This window comes from Mus musculus, chromosome 16 (assembly GCF_000001635.26).
Source record: "Mus musculus strain C57BL/6J chromosome 16, GRCm38.p6 C57BL/6J".
Lineage (NCBI taxonomy): Eukaryota > Metazoa > Chordata > Mammalia > Rodentia > Muridae > Mus > Mus musculus.
The window spans coordinates 31,038,021-31,052,700 of NC_000082.6; the positions used below are offsets into that span (position 1 = coordinate 31,038,021).

The 14,680-nt window shown below is 47.8% G+C and overlaps 1 protein-coding gene across 3 annotated transcripts in view; it reads right to left on the bottom strand.

The window, feature by feature from the left end:
• Positions 1-14,680, bottom strand: part of Xxylt1 (xyloside xylosyltransferase 1) — a 126,086-nt gene that overhangs the window by 82,674 nt on the left and 28,732 nt on the right. For all 3 annotated transcript variants that reach the window (XM_030249136.1, XM_006522200.2, NM_198626.2), the window contains exon 2: positions 12,612-12,759. In XM_030249136.1, coding sequence (XP_030104996.1) covers positions 12,612-12,702 — 91 coding nt within the window. In that variant the 5' untranslated portion in view covers positions 12,703-12,759. The remainder of the gene's footprint in view (positions 1-12,611; positions 12,760-14,680) is intronic.

The window sequence follows — 14,680 nt, forward strand, 5'->3', positions numbered from 1 at the left end:
TTAAAGTCACGAGTATTCCGTCAAGGAAGCTCCACCACAATGACCAAGTTTGATCACTTCTAAATACCCCACACCTCTAAACACTACAGCTAGACTGAGTTTCTGCCCTTTTAATATCACTGGCATAAAACTTTGGTTATTAAACTTCTGTGTTAGTTTAGGAAGTGTGGTGGTTTGGATAATGGCCCCAATAGGTTCATATTCTTGAATGCTTAGAGAGTGGCACTATTTGAAAGGATTAGGAGGTGTGGCCTTGTTGGAAGTGTGTCACTAGGTGTGGGCTTTGAGGTTTCAAAAGTCTAAGCCAGGCCCAGTGGCTTTCTCTCTCCCTGCCGCCTGTAGATCTAGATGTGGAATTCTCACCCTCTTCTTTAGCACCATGTCTGCCTATGAGCTGCCTGCTTCCCACCCCAGTTAAATGCTTTCCCAATACAAGCCCCAATCAAACACTTTATAAGAATTGTCATGGTCACGATGTCTCATCACAATAGAACACTAAGACAGGGAGACAGACCACATTCTAACCATAGCAGTTCTTTAGTATTCCATACAAGTTAGGTGATAAGTTTTTAATTCTTTACTAGAAAGAAATGTTAATTGTATGAAATGACAGGTATGCAATGACTGAAGTGATCGCTACCTGATAAAACCATGGACCAAATCAACACATCTGTCCCATGAGTAAATAAGTTACCGTGTGTGTGTGTTAGCAAACCAAGAAAACAAACTCATATCTCCCCCACTGGCCCTCCAACGCAGTGCTGGGAGGGTCCCCATGCTGGATGCACCCACTATGATCAATACAGAATGGAGAGAAGAGCTAATCACACACTAATCACAGGCTTCTCTCTATGCTTCTCCTTATCCATAAAATCTGACTCACAGAAGGATGACTAACTCACGACAGGAGATAACCCAATAACTACTCAACTGGGGTTTGAGGAGATAGTAAGTATCAGATTTACCTAATTCTGTCTGCATTTTCTGAGAGTGGAGTAATTGTTGGGGAAAAAAAAAATTTAAAAAAACCAAACAGTTGAGAAGGAAGGGGAGACAAACTAAGGTGTCACGGACTTGCAACAACAATTCATATAAAGGATAAGTAGCTGGAAGTAGTGGGTAGACTCAAAGGACAATGGTCATGCAAACAGAACTCTTGCCGTTCATCCTCCTTAATGTTTAAAGAGCTGAACAAGAGCAAGTTGCCCAGGCTGGAAAGGCCAAGGGCACAAGAAGACATTGTAGGCCTTGCTATCCTCAAGAGTAGGAAAGGGTCGCTAGGTATCTGAGAGTAAGGACACTAGATCCAGGAAAGTTTCATCTGGACCACATTAGCAAGAGCAATACAAGCATGCATTTACACAGTATCAAACACTTGTGTGTCAGATACCATCTAAACTACACACATGTGTGTGCGTGCACACACAGAGACAAACTTACAGACACACTCACAGATACACACACACACATACACACTCATACACAGGCACAATACACACAGGCAGGCACAGACACACAGATAAGATATATAGATATAGATATATACACACACACTCATAGATAGACACATACTCATAAACAGACAGACATACACACACTCACAGACAGGTACACACTCACAGACAGACAGCAAACAGTCAGTCTCTCTCTTTCTCTCTGTCTCTGTCTCTCTCTTTCTCTCTCTCTCACACACACATACACACACATACACACACCCAGTCTTTCCCAAATTGAAACTATCATTTTAAGCAGCTCCATGACAAGGCTGCATTGAAACCCAGGCTTGCTGTTCCTTTTCGTTCTCAATTACTGTACAACACATAGCGGAATCTTACCCAAGCTCCATGTTGTTCTCAAGGACACCACACCACAGCTCTCTGTAGCTAACACAGAAACTGAGTCTTTCACCCAAGGAACAAAATGTTCCCACCCCTTACTTCTAAGAATTGCTCGCTACAGAAAACACAGACAAAATCTACAGAGTGCTCAGTCAGAAAGATTTTTTAAAAAGCACCTCAAGCTAGGAAGGAAATATATGTCGGCTGGCATTTAGCCAAGTACACGGGAGCTAACAAGCCTCTATCAGAACCAACTGATACAGACTGGCTGCTTAGAGATGAACTCTATCTGCTTCATTACCAGGGACTGAAATTATTCTGTGACTAATGAAGGGCTGAGAGGCGTGAGTGCTCAGACCAGGCATGGGAAGTCAACAACACACACTAGGAAGGAGCCCAGCCCAAAGAGAAGCCAACCATGGGCAAAATAAGAGGAGGACTCCAGACCAGACAGCGAGCCAGCTGCCCGAGGCAGGCCTCAGGAGTCTCGTTATCACTGGAGAAAGAGGAAAGGGGATTTTACACAAAGTCCCCAAACAATCTTTGTGGCTGCATGCCTCCACATAAAATTAAAAACCACCAGGAAATCCTTTTGCCATCTGTGTAAAGTCTCAGTAGGATTTACCCTCATAGCTCCTCTGTTCCAGGAATACTAGTGTGCTCTCAAAGACGGCTATCCTGAAGGACTCAAGCTGACACCAGACTTCTGCTAGACCTTAGCACCCGCCCTTTCCTGGGTCAGGAGTATTTACCAACAATGACTAAAATACTTAGAACAAGAAACTCATGATGATGCTTTCTGACTTGGTCAATGAGGCCTGTATGTCACTGTCTATCACACTTGCACGTATGCACACACACAGAGCGAGGCAAAGAAACAGATGGAGACAGACAGAGAGATGGTACGCCGGTATGCCCTCAGAGCCTTTGTGTCTACTAATCAGAATGGTTGTCCACAGTAAGGTTTCAGCTGTGTCACCTGATTGTCCGGTGCTGGGCTGCTTGGAATACCCAGGAATACCCAGTCCCTGAGAGGATCAACACCAAGGACAGATGGATGTGAATGGCATACAGAGCAGTCTCTTGAATACCCAGAGATATAGAAGAGTCTAGTCCATCCTTTAGCTGAATGGACCTACTACCACCTCATTCAGATCTCTTTGGCCTCCATGTATTCTTCAAGAGACACAACTCTCTCTCCAAGCAGGTGGGGCATGCTAGCATTGAGAAAACGGAAGATATGAATCTAACAAAATTAAAATCTCACTCCTGCACTCTGGAGGTGATGCATGCCTTTAATTCCAGCACTTGGGAGGCAGAGACAGATCGCTGAGTTCAAGGCCAGCCTGGTCTACAGAGTAAGTTCTGGGATAGCCAGGGCTACGGAGAGAAACCCTATCTCAAAAAATAAACAAACAAAAACAAAAGAACCTTATTCCCTAAGATACAAGGTATTGAGATCTGGTGCCCACTGAGGCTCGAGAGTGTGGGACAGCAGGCTGGCAGGTTCTTCCTGATAAGTTATTTCTCCACTGGTGAAATGAGACAAATCAAGACAGATTAGATTATATTAAATGCAGGTTTATTGAGAAACTGCTCTTGGGTGAGTTAGAGAGAGAGAGAGAGAGAGAGAGAGAGAGAGAGAGAGAAGGCACAGAGGCCTGAGGGAAGCCGGGAGAACCTGGAGGCAGATCTGCTTTAGTATGTAACATATGCCCCTCGGCCCCTTGTCCCAGGGCCCTGAAATCAAGCACCTCCTTCCATGATGTGCATCCCTAGCAGTTCTTCCAGGGCCTCTCCTTGAGCTTGTTCCTCACAGGCCCTGTCCACAAACTCAGGGACTGTCATCCTTCATACTAATGGGGCTACAAGGCCAGGTGCCAGCTTTCTGTTTTCCAACTCCCTCATTGCCTAAGCTTGGCTGTCCTGGAACTTGCTCTGTAGCCTGACCTTGATCTCAGAGAGCTGCATGGCTCTGTCTCCTGAGTGCTGGCATTAGCGGCATGGACCTAAAATCTTTCTTTACCTTCTCATAAGATCTTTATAAGTTCTGGATTGTAGTTCATTCCAGATATAGTCAAGTTGACAAGTGAGAATAGCCATCACAATCCATCTCTTGTCAATTTGACACATAGTATCTCCTTATGTCCAAATGAAAACAATATCCAGGTCATAACAACACTTAACGTTAATTTCTCTCATTCAACTGCAGACTCATAAACAATAAGCTTAGCTGGGTGGCATCTTGCCCAGAGGTTACCACTCCCTCGATTCCACTTAATATCCTTGAACACAGGTTTTAGCTCCAGTCCACTTCCTGGTGTCCCTTTAATTTTGAACCACACATTTCGTGTTTTTCCTTTCTAAGCTTGCTTCCCCTGATCAAAATGCCCTTCATAAGAATGTATCACAAGACTGAATCTAAACTAGGCTTTTTTGAGATTTCCTTTGTCAATGCAATTAATCTAAATCTCTTTACCTTAGCCCCAGGCAGACTCTTTAGGCAAGGGCAAAAAGCAACCACATTCTTCACCAAAAGATCACAAACTGATCTCTAGGCAACATGCTCATATTCTCCTCTGAAACCTCTTGAGCTAGGCCCCCACAGTTCAGATCACCCTCAGTGCCACTGCCTCCCATGCTCCTACTAATATGGCCCACTAAGCCCCACTTAAAGCACTGCACTATTTCCCAAAGTCCCAAATCTACATTTCTCCAAAGAAAAGCATGGTTAGGACTATCACAACAATACCCAGCTCCTGGTATCAACTTCTGTCTTAGTTTGAGTTTCATTGCTGTGAAGAAACACCATGACCAAGACAACTATTATAAAGGCAAATATTTAGTGGTGGTGGCTTAGAGTTTCAGAGTTTTAGTCCATTACTGTCATGGTGAGGTATGGCAGCAGTGTGCAGAGAGACATGGTGCTGGAGCAGCCAATAGTTTTACATCTTGATTCAAAGACAGCCAGGAGGATACTCTCTTCTGCACTGGGCAAAGCTTGAACACTAGGAGAGCCCAAAGCCTACCTACACAGTGACACACTTCCTCAAACAAGGCCACACTTATTCTAACAAGGCCATACCTCCTAATAGTGCCACTTCCCATGGGCCAAGTGTATTCAAACTACTACAGCATCTTTTCAAAGTAAAGCCTGGGCTAGAGAAACGTACAGCTCAGTGGTCGAGAACATACACTGTCCTTCTGGAGGACGCAAGTTTCACTCCCAGCAACCATGTCAGACGACTCACAACGGCCTGCAACTCCAGCTCCTGAAGGATCTCCTCCAGCCTTTGTGGGCACCTGCACTCGTGCGCACGAACCTACACATAAGTTCTGTTTTGAAAGCCAACCTGGCAGTGTGTGGTGTGGCACCCCTGTAATTCTAGCACTTGGGAGGCACAGGCTCAAGGATAGCGTGCTCAGAGCCAATCTGTGCTGGGAGAGCCCAGTTCAGACAAAAACAAACAAAAGCCAAACTGGACATGCCTGACCTGTGGCAATGCTCATGGCCTGCTGCCCTGAGAGCAGCCAAGCCAGGGAAGGTGGGGCAGGCAGTCACGAAGTGCCTGCAGTCCTTTTCTCTAGGACTATCAATACTATCTTCAAATCCACCCACAGAAAGGGAGCACAGACACTCCCTGGCTGTTTTTTAAATAGTTTCACACAAATCAAGTCGCTCATGAGAGATGATCAAGAGCACAGACCTATCGCCAGCAGTGGGTAAGAAATAGCAGCAGTGAGAGAACCTATAGATTAAGAGAAAGGAAGACACTTGCACTGTGAGGCAAAGGTGTAAAATGGCAAGCTACCCTGGAGAAAACTGTTGACTTCTGATGAAACATGTGTACCACAGAGCCCAACAAATGCAGTTCTGATCATTTGTACCAACGAGATAAAAACTTATGTTCACGCAAAGACCTGTACACAGGTGGGTGCATAATCACTCAAAGCTAAAGTCAGCCAGGTGTTCTCTGGCGGATGAATGGTTAAGCAAACTAAGCTATATCACACCAGGAAATACTACTAAGCATGGATTACCGAATCATGCAATAACTTGAGTGAATTCTCTGGATATTACGTTGAGGGAAAAGAGGCCACTCCCCAAAGATGATGCACAATTCGGCCGGTAAAACACTTCCACAATGACAAGAGCCTAGAACTCGTAAAGTGGAACAGTGAACACCATGAGCTGAGAGATTACCAAGGGAATACAAAGGAACCCCTTGCCCCCACCGGATCCACCTCTGCTAATGGAAATGCCCCATGCTTGAGGACCCCAATGTAGTCTTGCAAGATGCTACCACTGGGGCAAAACAGGCAGAGAATCTCAGTATTTCTTCTTAAAACTACACATTAATGTAGTATTATCTCAACAGAGTAAGACTCAAGAGACCCTGCTTCAGCTGGGCAGTGGTGGCACACGCCTTTAATCCCAGCAGTTGAGAGGCAGAGGCAGGTGGATTTCTGACTTTGAGGCCAGCCTGGTCTACAGAGTGAGTTCCAGGACAGCCAGGGCTATACAGAGAAACCCTGTCTCAAAAAACCAAAACCCAAACCACACAAACAAACAAACAAACAAACAAACAAAAAAAGACCCTGCTTCAGTCCAGCTCAGCTGGATGCCTCTGGCCATAAGCTATATATAATCAGTTTCAACCATGACTAAATGAGGACCCAAGCTCATCAGCCTGCTGATTGTTACCCTCAGATGCTCTCTGGCCATTGACCAGAAACACCAGTTCTCAGCACCTTCCCTGACAGAGCCTTTCATCACACAGCATCTGGGTTCTTCCACGTCAACTGCTCCAAGGGAGAAACAAGAGAGCCCAGGCTGGAAGCCTTGGTCTTCTATGATAACCAGGGAGATGATGTGCTGCTACTCCTGTCATAGTCATCAGACCTGAACCAAGAAGCCCAGCTCAACACAAAGGAAAGGGATGTCACCAGGGGCCAAATACAGGGATGAAGATCACAGGGGCTATCTCAGAGGCTCCTCGGGCAGCCCCCTCCTCCCTCTCTCCTTATAGTTATCTGTATAAACGTCTAACACTCTCACTAGAAATGGACGTCATGAGGGCAAAGCCCATATCCGGTCCATGTCTTTTCCCTCCCTGAGCTTCCCATGCCTAGCATGGCATCCAGTCCCTTGGCTGTTGTGTGTTAGAGGGAGTGGAAGTCACTGCTGCTGGAGAAGCAGACCCACAGGAGTGTATTTGGACCACATGGTCCACCTCCTCTGTCCCAGCTGACTGAACCAACAAAGCATAATAAATAAAAATAAGTCTGCACTCTGGGGCTTAAATAGGCCGGCCAAATGGTTCTCTACCAGGATCTGAAATGAAAATACCAAGAAGTGATGCTTGTTAAGGGAATGGCACAATGAACCAAAGCCCCCGCTCCACTTCTGTTTCTGTGAAACAGAAAAACATTTTAAGCAGAAAGGAAGAATAGAGACATGGGGATAGAAATAATAATGTCACAGGGTCAGGGGTCGGGGAGGAAACCACACACCCAAACAGTCAGGTCTTCAGAGCAGCCCCTCCCATAACAATGCTCTTTCTCAGCGACTTTGAAGTTCCTGAGACATCAGAGGCGTGCCTGAATACTGGGGCAGAAGACGTGAGAAGGCATTTATTTGACACTAATACCAAATCAGTTCAGTGAATATTCATACTCATCACAGGGACTGTTGATGCCCTAAGTTTCACAGGCCTGTGATTAAAGCCTACAATGGACAAACCACACCACATAAAATGTCTTGTTTTGTTTTGTTTTGTTTTAAAGCAAGGAATAGGCTGAGTGTGATGGTTCATGCCTTTAATCCCAGCACTCCAGAGACAGAAGCAGGTGTATGCCTGTGAATTCAAGGCCAGCCCCGTCTATAAAGCAAGTTCCAGGCCAACCAGGGTTACACAGTGAGACCCTGTCTCAATCAATCCATCCATTCATCCATCCATCCATCCATCCATCAGTCAATCAATCAATCGATCGATCAGAGGAGAGGAGGAAAGCTCAGTCAGTAAAGTGTTTGTTGCATAAGTATGAAGACCTGCATTTGATCCCCAGAACTACAAAGGCTGCTAGGGAGAAAAAGTGACCCAAGTTTTCCTAGGTGTGAACCCTGTGAAATGTAATAATGATTAGCATCTTTGATCTAATGCATCTTTAATCTAATCTTTGATCTTTGGCAAGATCTTTGCATGGGTGCAATCATTGCACAGATGTTATGGGAGTAACAAGTTGTTTTCAGGTTGGCTTTAAGGCCCACTCCCCAGGAGGAAACATATCTGATAAAGCAAATCTAAGCAAGATCCATGGCCCAGATCACAAGCCCTACATGTGAAAGTACTGCTATTACTGTGTCAAACAGACAAAGTATTTACACTGCCCTCTGAATTCCTATCTCTCTACCAGCACATTACTGCATTCCCACCCCCACGGGCACTCAGCAGCACTGGCCTCAGTGCCCTGCACGCCAGCTGGTTAACCTCGAGGAGATGATAACAAAAGCCAGCCGGGGCCTTGAAAGGTTAAGGCAGAAGCCTGTGGAGGAACTAAAGGCGAGAGTCACTACTCAACCACCATCCCACAGTCTCCACTCGCTGAGAGTCAGCTTCCAGCCCTGACACAAGAGGACTGCGCCACGACACTATTTTTAGTATGTATGAAAATCTGCTCAGCTGTGCCCCATCAGAGTAAGAGGCACCGAATGGCTCCGCTTTGCTGCCGAGCGGCTGCCAGCAAACAGCCTCCACTGAAATCAGTGGACACACGCTCACAGCCTCGTTGTGAGGCACACAGATGTGTTCACTCAGGCTGGTAGCCAGTGTCTGTTTTTCCTTTGCCCTCTCCAGTGTGAGAACATCCTCGCTCACGCCATGCTCAGCACTGGCAGTCGGGGGCTCCCCAGCTTCACCAGAACCCAGAGGCCAGAGTGTTTCCTCCAGTGGAGCCTCACAGAATGGTGGTCTGAGAAACTCAAATTCTGGCTGTGCCCTACCTGTGAGGGCCATCCAGATACTACAGCACTGCTAGCATCCCCAGATGTATCTACAGTGGCTCAGGAGATAGCCAAAGCTATTGATTGTCCCCATATCAAAGTAATTCCCAATGTATAACTAATGTAAGTTTATGTCACTTAATTGGCAAATACCTACTGGGTGCCTACTCTGTATCTGGATTGCTCTCAACACTGGGAACACGCACAAGTTCCAGCCCTGGTCGAGCTTCTATTTGGACACGGCAGGCAGACGGTCCAGGAAAAGAAAGAAAGAAACTAGATTACTGCCAAGAGGCCCAGGCTAGCCAGGTAGAAGCGCTCACCTGGGGCTGAGCACTTTAACACATTACTGACGGGTCAGGAGAGTGGAGAGAGAGGCAGAGAGGGTTCAAAGGGGAGAGTGGTCACAATGAAGGAAAGAGAAAAGCTGGGGTGGTGGCAGGTATCTGGAGCAGTAGGAAGGCCCAGAGATCGGACCCTAATGACTCTAAGGGACATGCCAGGCAACACAAAACAATCCATGAGAAGAGAAATCAGGAACTCTGCCAGCGAACACAGCCCCATATGGCTTCTCTCAGTGACTCCCCGAGAGCACAAAGCTAGTGAAATGCAAGGCTATGGTTTGCAGTTAGCTCCACCAGACTCAGAGCCCGAGCTGGACAATCCGCGACACCTGAGCTCCCTTTCCAGCCACTCAGGCCTGCCTGGCTCAGTCCTCCTCAAGGACATGGAACCTAGAAAGCAAAGGAAGCCAGATACATCATGGGTTCAACCCATAGGGACACGTGGATGCAGTCCTTAAGCCTCTGGGCTTCTATTCCCACAGCTGGTGGGATTCAAAGCCATACACATACCAGAAGGGCCCATGGGAGGGGCAGGCAGAACACACACACATGTCTATCACCATTCATTAACAAGACACACATAGTGATTTCCTTCCTCAGCAGCACATCTAGGAAGTATAAGTGCATGCAGGAGCATGGCCCGAATGTGCAGCAAGTGAGGCAAGCATCCCCGAGGCCTGCTAGCCCCTCCCTGGATTGCAGGTTGTTTCTACAGAGGCCACAGTTAAAGGTCTTGGCTAGAGGTGCCAGATCATTGGCTACTATGGAAACAGTTAGGAGCTCACTTGTAGTTTTTTAAGTGCTCTGTGAGTTCAAAGCCGGGGGCAGGAAGCTTGGGGGACTCCTGACCAGTTGGGATTTTAATCCCCTCCAGAGGTGCTTTCACTGGCAGGGCACTAAGCCAGAGCTGTGTGACACGTAGCCATGTCACACGGGACAGAGACCCTGGTGAGCCCAAAGGTGATCTTCAGCCCCTGCAGCTCCAGTTAGGCACACATTTGTTATTTCATAAGATGCGTTCAATGGTGACAAAACTAACACATGGACAGAAAGAGAGAAAAGCAGAGAGTGGCCACGGTCTGTGGAGAGACAGCAGTCGTGAACAGCAGGATGGGCTAGTCAGCCGCATGTGACCTCCGGAGCAAGCAAAGGAAAAACAAGGGCTGAGAAGAATCAATGCCAGCACACACACCTGGCCTGCCCCTTTGATCCTCTGGGGACACTGCAGATGTGGTTTTTATGACACTGCTGCAAGGGGACAGTTAGTGCACAGAACATGAGGCTGCTTTCCCCACCCCTACCCCAGCCAAGCCATTTTGTAGTTATAGGAGGGGAGAGGGGGTGGATGTCAGGGAAGCTTCGAGGGACTGTGCAGAGAGATGAACTAGAACTCAGGTCTGGACATCAGAATAAAAGTGCAGAAGAGACCCAGCTCACCCAAGACTCTGCACGTATTCTTCCTTGTCAAGTAGGAGAGCAGCTGACTAGACGTCTACACAGCTCCACAAAAGGTCAGACACCCTGGACTAGAAAGCAGCACAGAAACTACTCATGCCAGGCCACACTGGGGGCCCTGGGGACTGACACACCTGGCTTTGTAAAGATCACCTTTAGCTTGGTAATTCCACCCTTGGGAAGACATCATGTGAAACAATCCTAAAGAAAGAAGATAATCTATCTGCATGTGGACATACACCATAGTCTAATTTACAATATTAAAAAGCTGCTGGTGAGATGGCTCAGTGGTTAAGAGCACTGATTGCTCTTCCAGAGGTTATGAGTTCAATCCCCAGCAACCACTTGGTGACTCACAACCATCTGTATGGGATACAATGCCCTCTTCTGGTGTGTCTGAAAACATCTACAATGTACTTGTATACATAAAATAAATAAGTCTTTGAAAAATAAAAACAATATTAAAAAGCCAACAGGATGCACTGAGCCAGCCCAGGACAGGGATTAATGGTAAAGTGAGCCAAGCTTCATCTAGTTACCCAACACTTGGGAAATGGTCAGACTGCAATTACACCCAGCATGGGAAGGTGTGACATTAACGGCTTGGCTGATACCATCACTTGCTTGCACGTCCTCTGAGTTGAAATGAAATCAGCTTCATACTCTGATGTAAAAGCCGATTCAGAAGAATCTGAATGCAAAGTGTAACTTCTACCTTGCCCAAACCTTTAAAATGCACGTCAGAGAAATAGTGGAAATTAGCAGTAATTAGCGATGCTGATTTATATATTCATAAAATTATATTTTATGAATCTTTTAAAATGGAAAAAGGAGAGAAGGGTGTGCCTCAAGAGGCCGAGCACTTTCCTAGCACACACGAGGACCTGGTGAGGTCCCGAGGACAAGGGAAAAACAGACATGATTTTAAAGTTCCTTAGGTCCATGGGGTGGCCGTATGCTAAGCAGTAAGGAGGGCAGACAGGTCACAGAAACCTAAGTGCCATCTTGGGAACTCCGGTCACCAAGTCTGTTCACATGGGTCTGCTTAATCCTGCCTCCCAGGCCCCACCCACCCCACTCTCACTTTCCTGAAGGGGTGGGGGGAAGAATGCCCAGAAACAAACTAAATAACCAAAATAGCAAGAAATTAACAGCTAAACAGGAACAAAGCACAAAAGCAATGTCTACGATGCACACATAAACACAAAGAAGAGCAGTAAAGAACCAACTCAGGATAGCACCTGTGATGCCCGAAACAGAGTCCCTTCGTAAGCGCAGGGATTCCAAACTGCTCAGCTGGCCGGGGCAGTGGCAATGTGGCCACGCTTCATGCAGCATCCAGATTCCCTACAAAACACAGCCCAGACGCTGCAAGAAGCACAGCACTGCTTGCTCTCTTTCTGACCACAAAGATTTAGTAAGTCCTATGACTGCTCTTCGTAAGTAGATCGTGGGTATATGCATGAATAAGTCTCTGGAAGCACATTAACAATTGGCTAAAGGACCTAAGAAAACACTGGGTATTGGTTTAAAGGAGCTCCTTCCACTTCGGTAGGTCCCAGGTGGCCTATGTTACCTTAGTCAGAGCCATGTACACAGCTGGAAGAAGAGCAGGGGCCAGCACGCCACCATGGATTCTAAGGGAACAGGAGCCACATCTGTACTGGGCATTCCCAGAAAGGTCTCATCTGGGTCACCTGAAGGGACAGAAAGCTATCTGGAGAGGCAGGGTTCTAAACCAGACAGCCATGACTTTGAAGACTAGCTCTGCCACTTGAGTGACTATATAAGCCGTAAGTAGAAGACAAAGTTTTAGTTTGTGTGTCATTCACAGGACTAGGAGATCAAGCAAGGGGGCAAAGCTGCACCTGGCTACTTGGAGGTCCCTAGACCCTGCCTCCCTCAGAAATAGTGGGTACGCCATCCTGAGCCCTGACACCCCAGGGCGTTGCCCGTGGTCGATCTGGTTACCTTTGGGCATGATCTGGTGCATGGCAACCGAGAGGAAGAAGATGGAGTCGCTGTAGTAGGTCCCCGAGCCAGCACTGAAGTACTTCTGCATGGCCTCCACGACGGGGAAGAGCTTATCTGTCAGCACAGCAACATCATGGAAGATGACCTGTAGTGGGAAGCAAGGAAACCCCAACAAGTCAGCCAAACGTCTCTCTCCAAGTTCCAGACACTTGACACACACTTGAGCCCAGGACGCAGAAACAGACAGGGTGGAGCTAAGAGGATGCTGGCGGCAACTGAGGGCAAAGGCAGTGGGGAAGGGCACTAAGGAGCAGAGTCCAGGCAGCCAGGCTGGCAAGGACACTGTTAGGGACCAGGCAGTGGCCATGTGGCAGGAGGGAAAGGAGTGGGACAAGCTCTTGAGTCCCTTTCGAGTTCCAAACGTCATGACAAGAAGCCTGGCTCCCATGCCAGCAAGAGGCAGGTCAGGTGTAGGCACCGCCGGAGACATTCTCAAACAGGTGAACTCCACCCCTCTTACCTTCCCATCAGCCATAACTCTACCCAGGTTTCCCACGTGGTCACGCTCCCTGGTCGTTGATCATGCCTGTGGTCGTGTGCCCAGCCCTAAGCCATTGGTTCCCCGGCCAATGGAGTCTGCTTTTGTGCTCTTGCTCTAGATTTCTAACATTTCTTATTTCTCTCCAAACTGTATTCCTTTTAGTTCATGTTTATTTCTGTCCTCGGTCTCTTTCAATTTCTAAAACATCACTGAGTTTAGTTTAGCCAGGGATGGTAGCTCACTCGTGTGAGATCTAACACTCAGGAGGCTGAGGCAGAAAGTTTGCTCTAAGTTCACCTGAGCTACAAAGTGGGTTCCAGGCCAGGCCAGTTACGGACTAGAACCCTGCCTCAAAACAGCAGGAAACCCAATGTCTCTACCACTTCAGTTGTGCTCCCTACCGTCGTCGGCTTCCTGCAGCTACCTGTGCCTGCCCTGCGAAGCTTTGCTGTAATTCCTAACCTTCTGCCCCTGAGGTGCTGCTTTCCTTCACGCCTGCCTTTCTGGCCATTCTCTCCCCCTGGCCTTCTCTTTCTGTGGGTTGCTATTTCTCAACACCAATCCCAAATGGCCTCTCTCTCCCACACCTCACAGCCTCTGGCCCTGCCTGTGCTCACCGTCATGGTAAACCTCGTGCTCTCTGAACATCCGCTGTTGGGCCTCACAGTCATTTTCCAAACACACAGATTTATATTTTTCTTCTGAGCTTCAAATCCTCTGAAGCTCACTGTCCTCAGGTCCAAACCTCCCAGCAAGACCTGCACTGGTGGCTCGAAGTTCCCTCCTCACCTGCCTTCATGACTAGAAAAGCTGAACCCTCACCTTCATCCTGCCCCATCAGCCGCCTCTTTAGGACCTGTATCCTTCCCATGTGTGGAACTCCCTCCTCAGCCTTCCTTTCAGCCTTCACACCACCTCCCATGATCCTCCAGGGCCCTCCTGCAACCCATCTTACATGGGACTTCACTGGCTATGACTGTCCCCTGCCCTGTAACAACTGCTACATCCGTGCCAGGCCATGGACCCGGGTTTGTAACCTGAAGGAACAACACTCTGGGCAAGAGCCTGGGTCCCTTCATGGGTGACACAGGAATGGCAACGCTCACCCTTGTGGTGACACTGAGGTGGCTGAGGATATGCACCCAGCTCAGGGGCTGCTAAGCTGCTCTCATTCGTTAGCCTCACATCCTGTCCCTGACCGTGTCCTGTCCCCTCAGTCTCTCTCCTCACACATCAGGCATCACCCATGTGACAGCCTTCCCAGCACACAAGGGGCTGGAATAGACAAGGCGCTAAAAGCACAGGAGGGCTCTCAAGGGCCAGGCATCTCCACAGTCATTAAAGTGGAAAGGGAAGGGGTGTGTGTATGTGTGTGTGCATATGTGTGTGCATGTTTGTGTGTGTGTGTGCACACTTGAGTGCGAGTGTGTGTGTGTGTGGGGGGGGTGGGATATACATGAGGGCAGGGCCTGCCTCAGCTACAGCCAAGCCCAGAGAAGCAAAGTCCTATCAGCAGCCAGCTTTC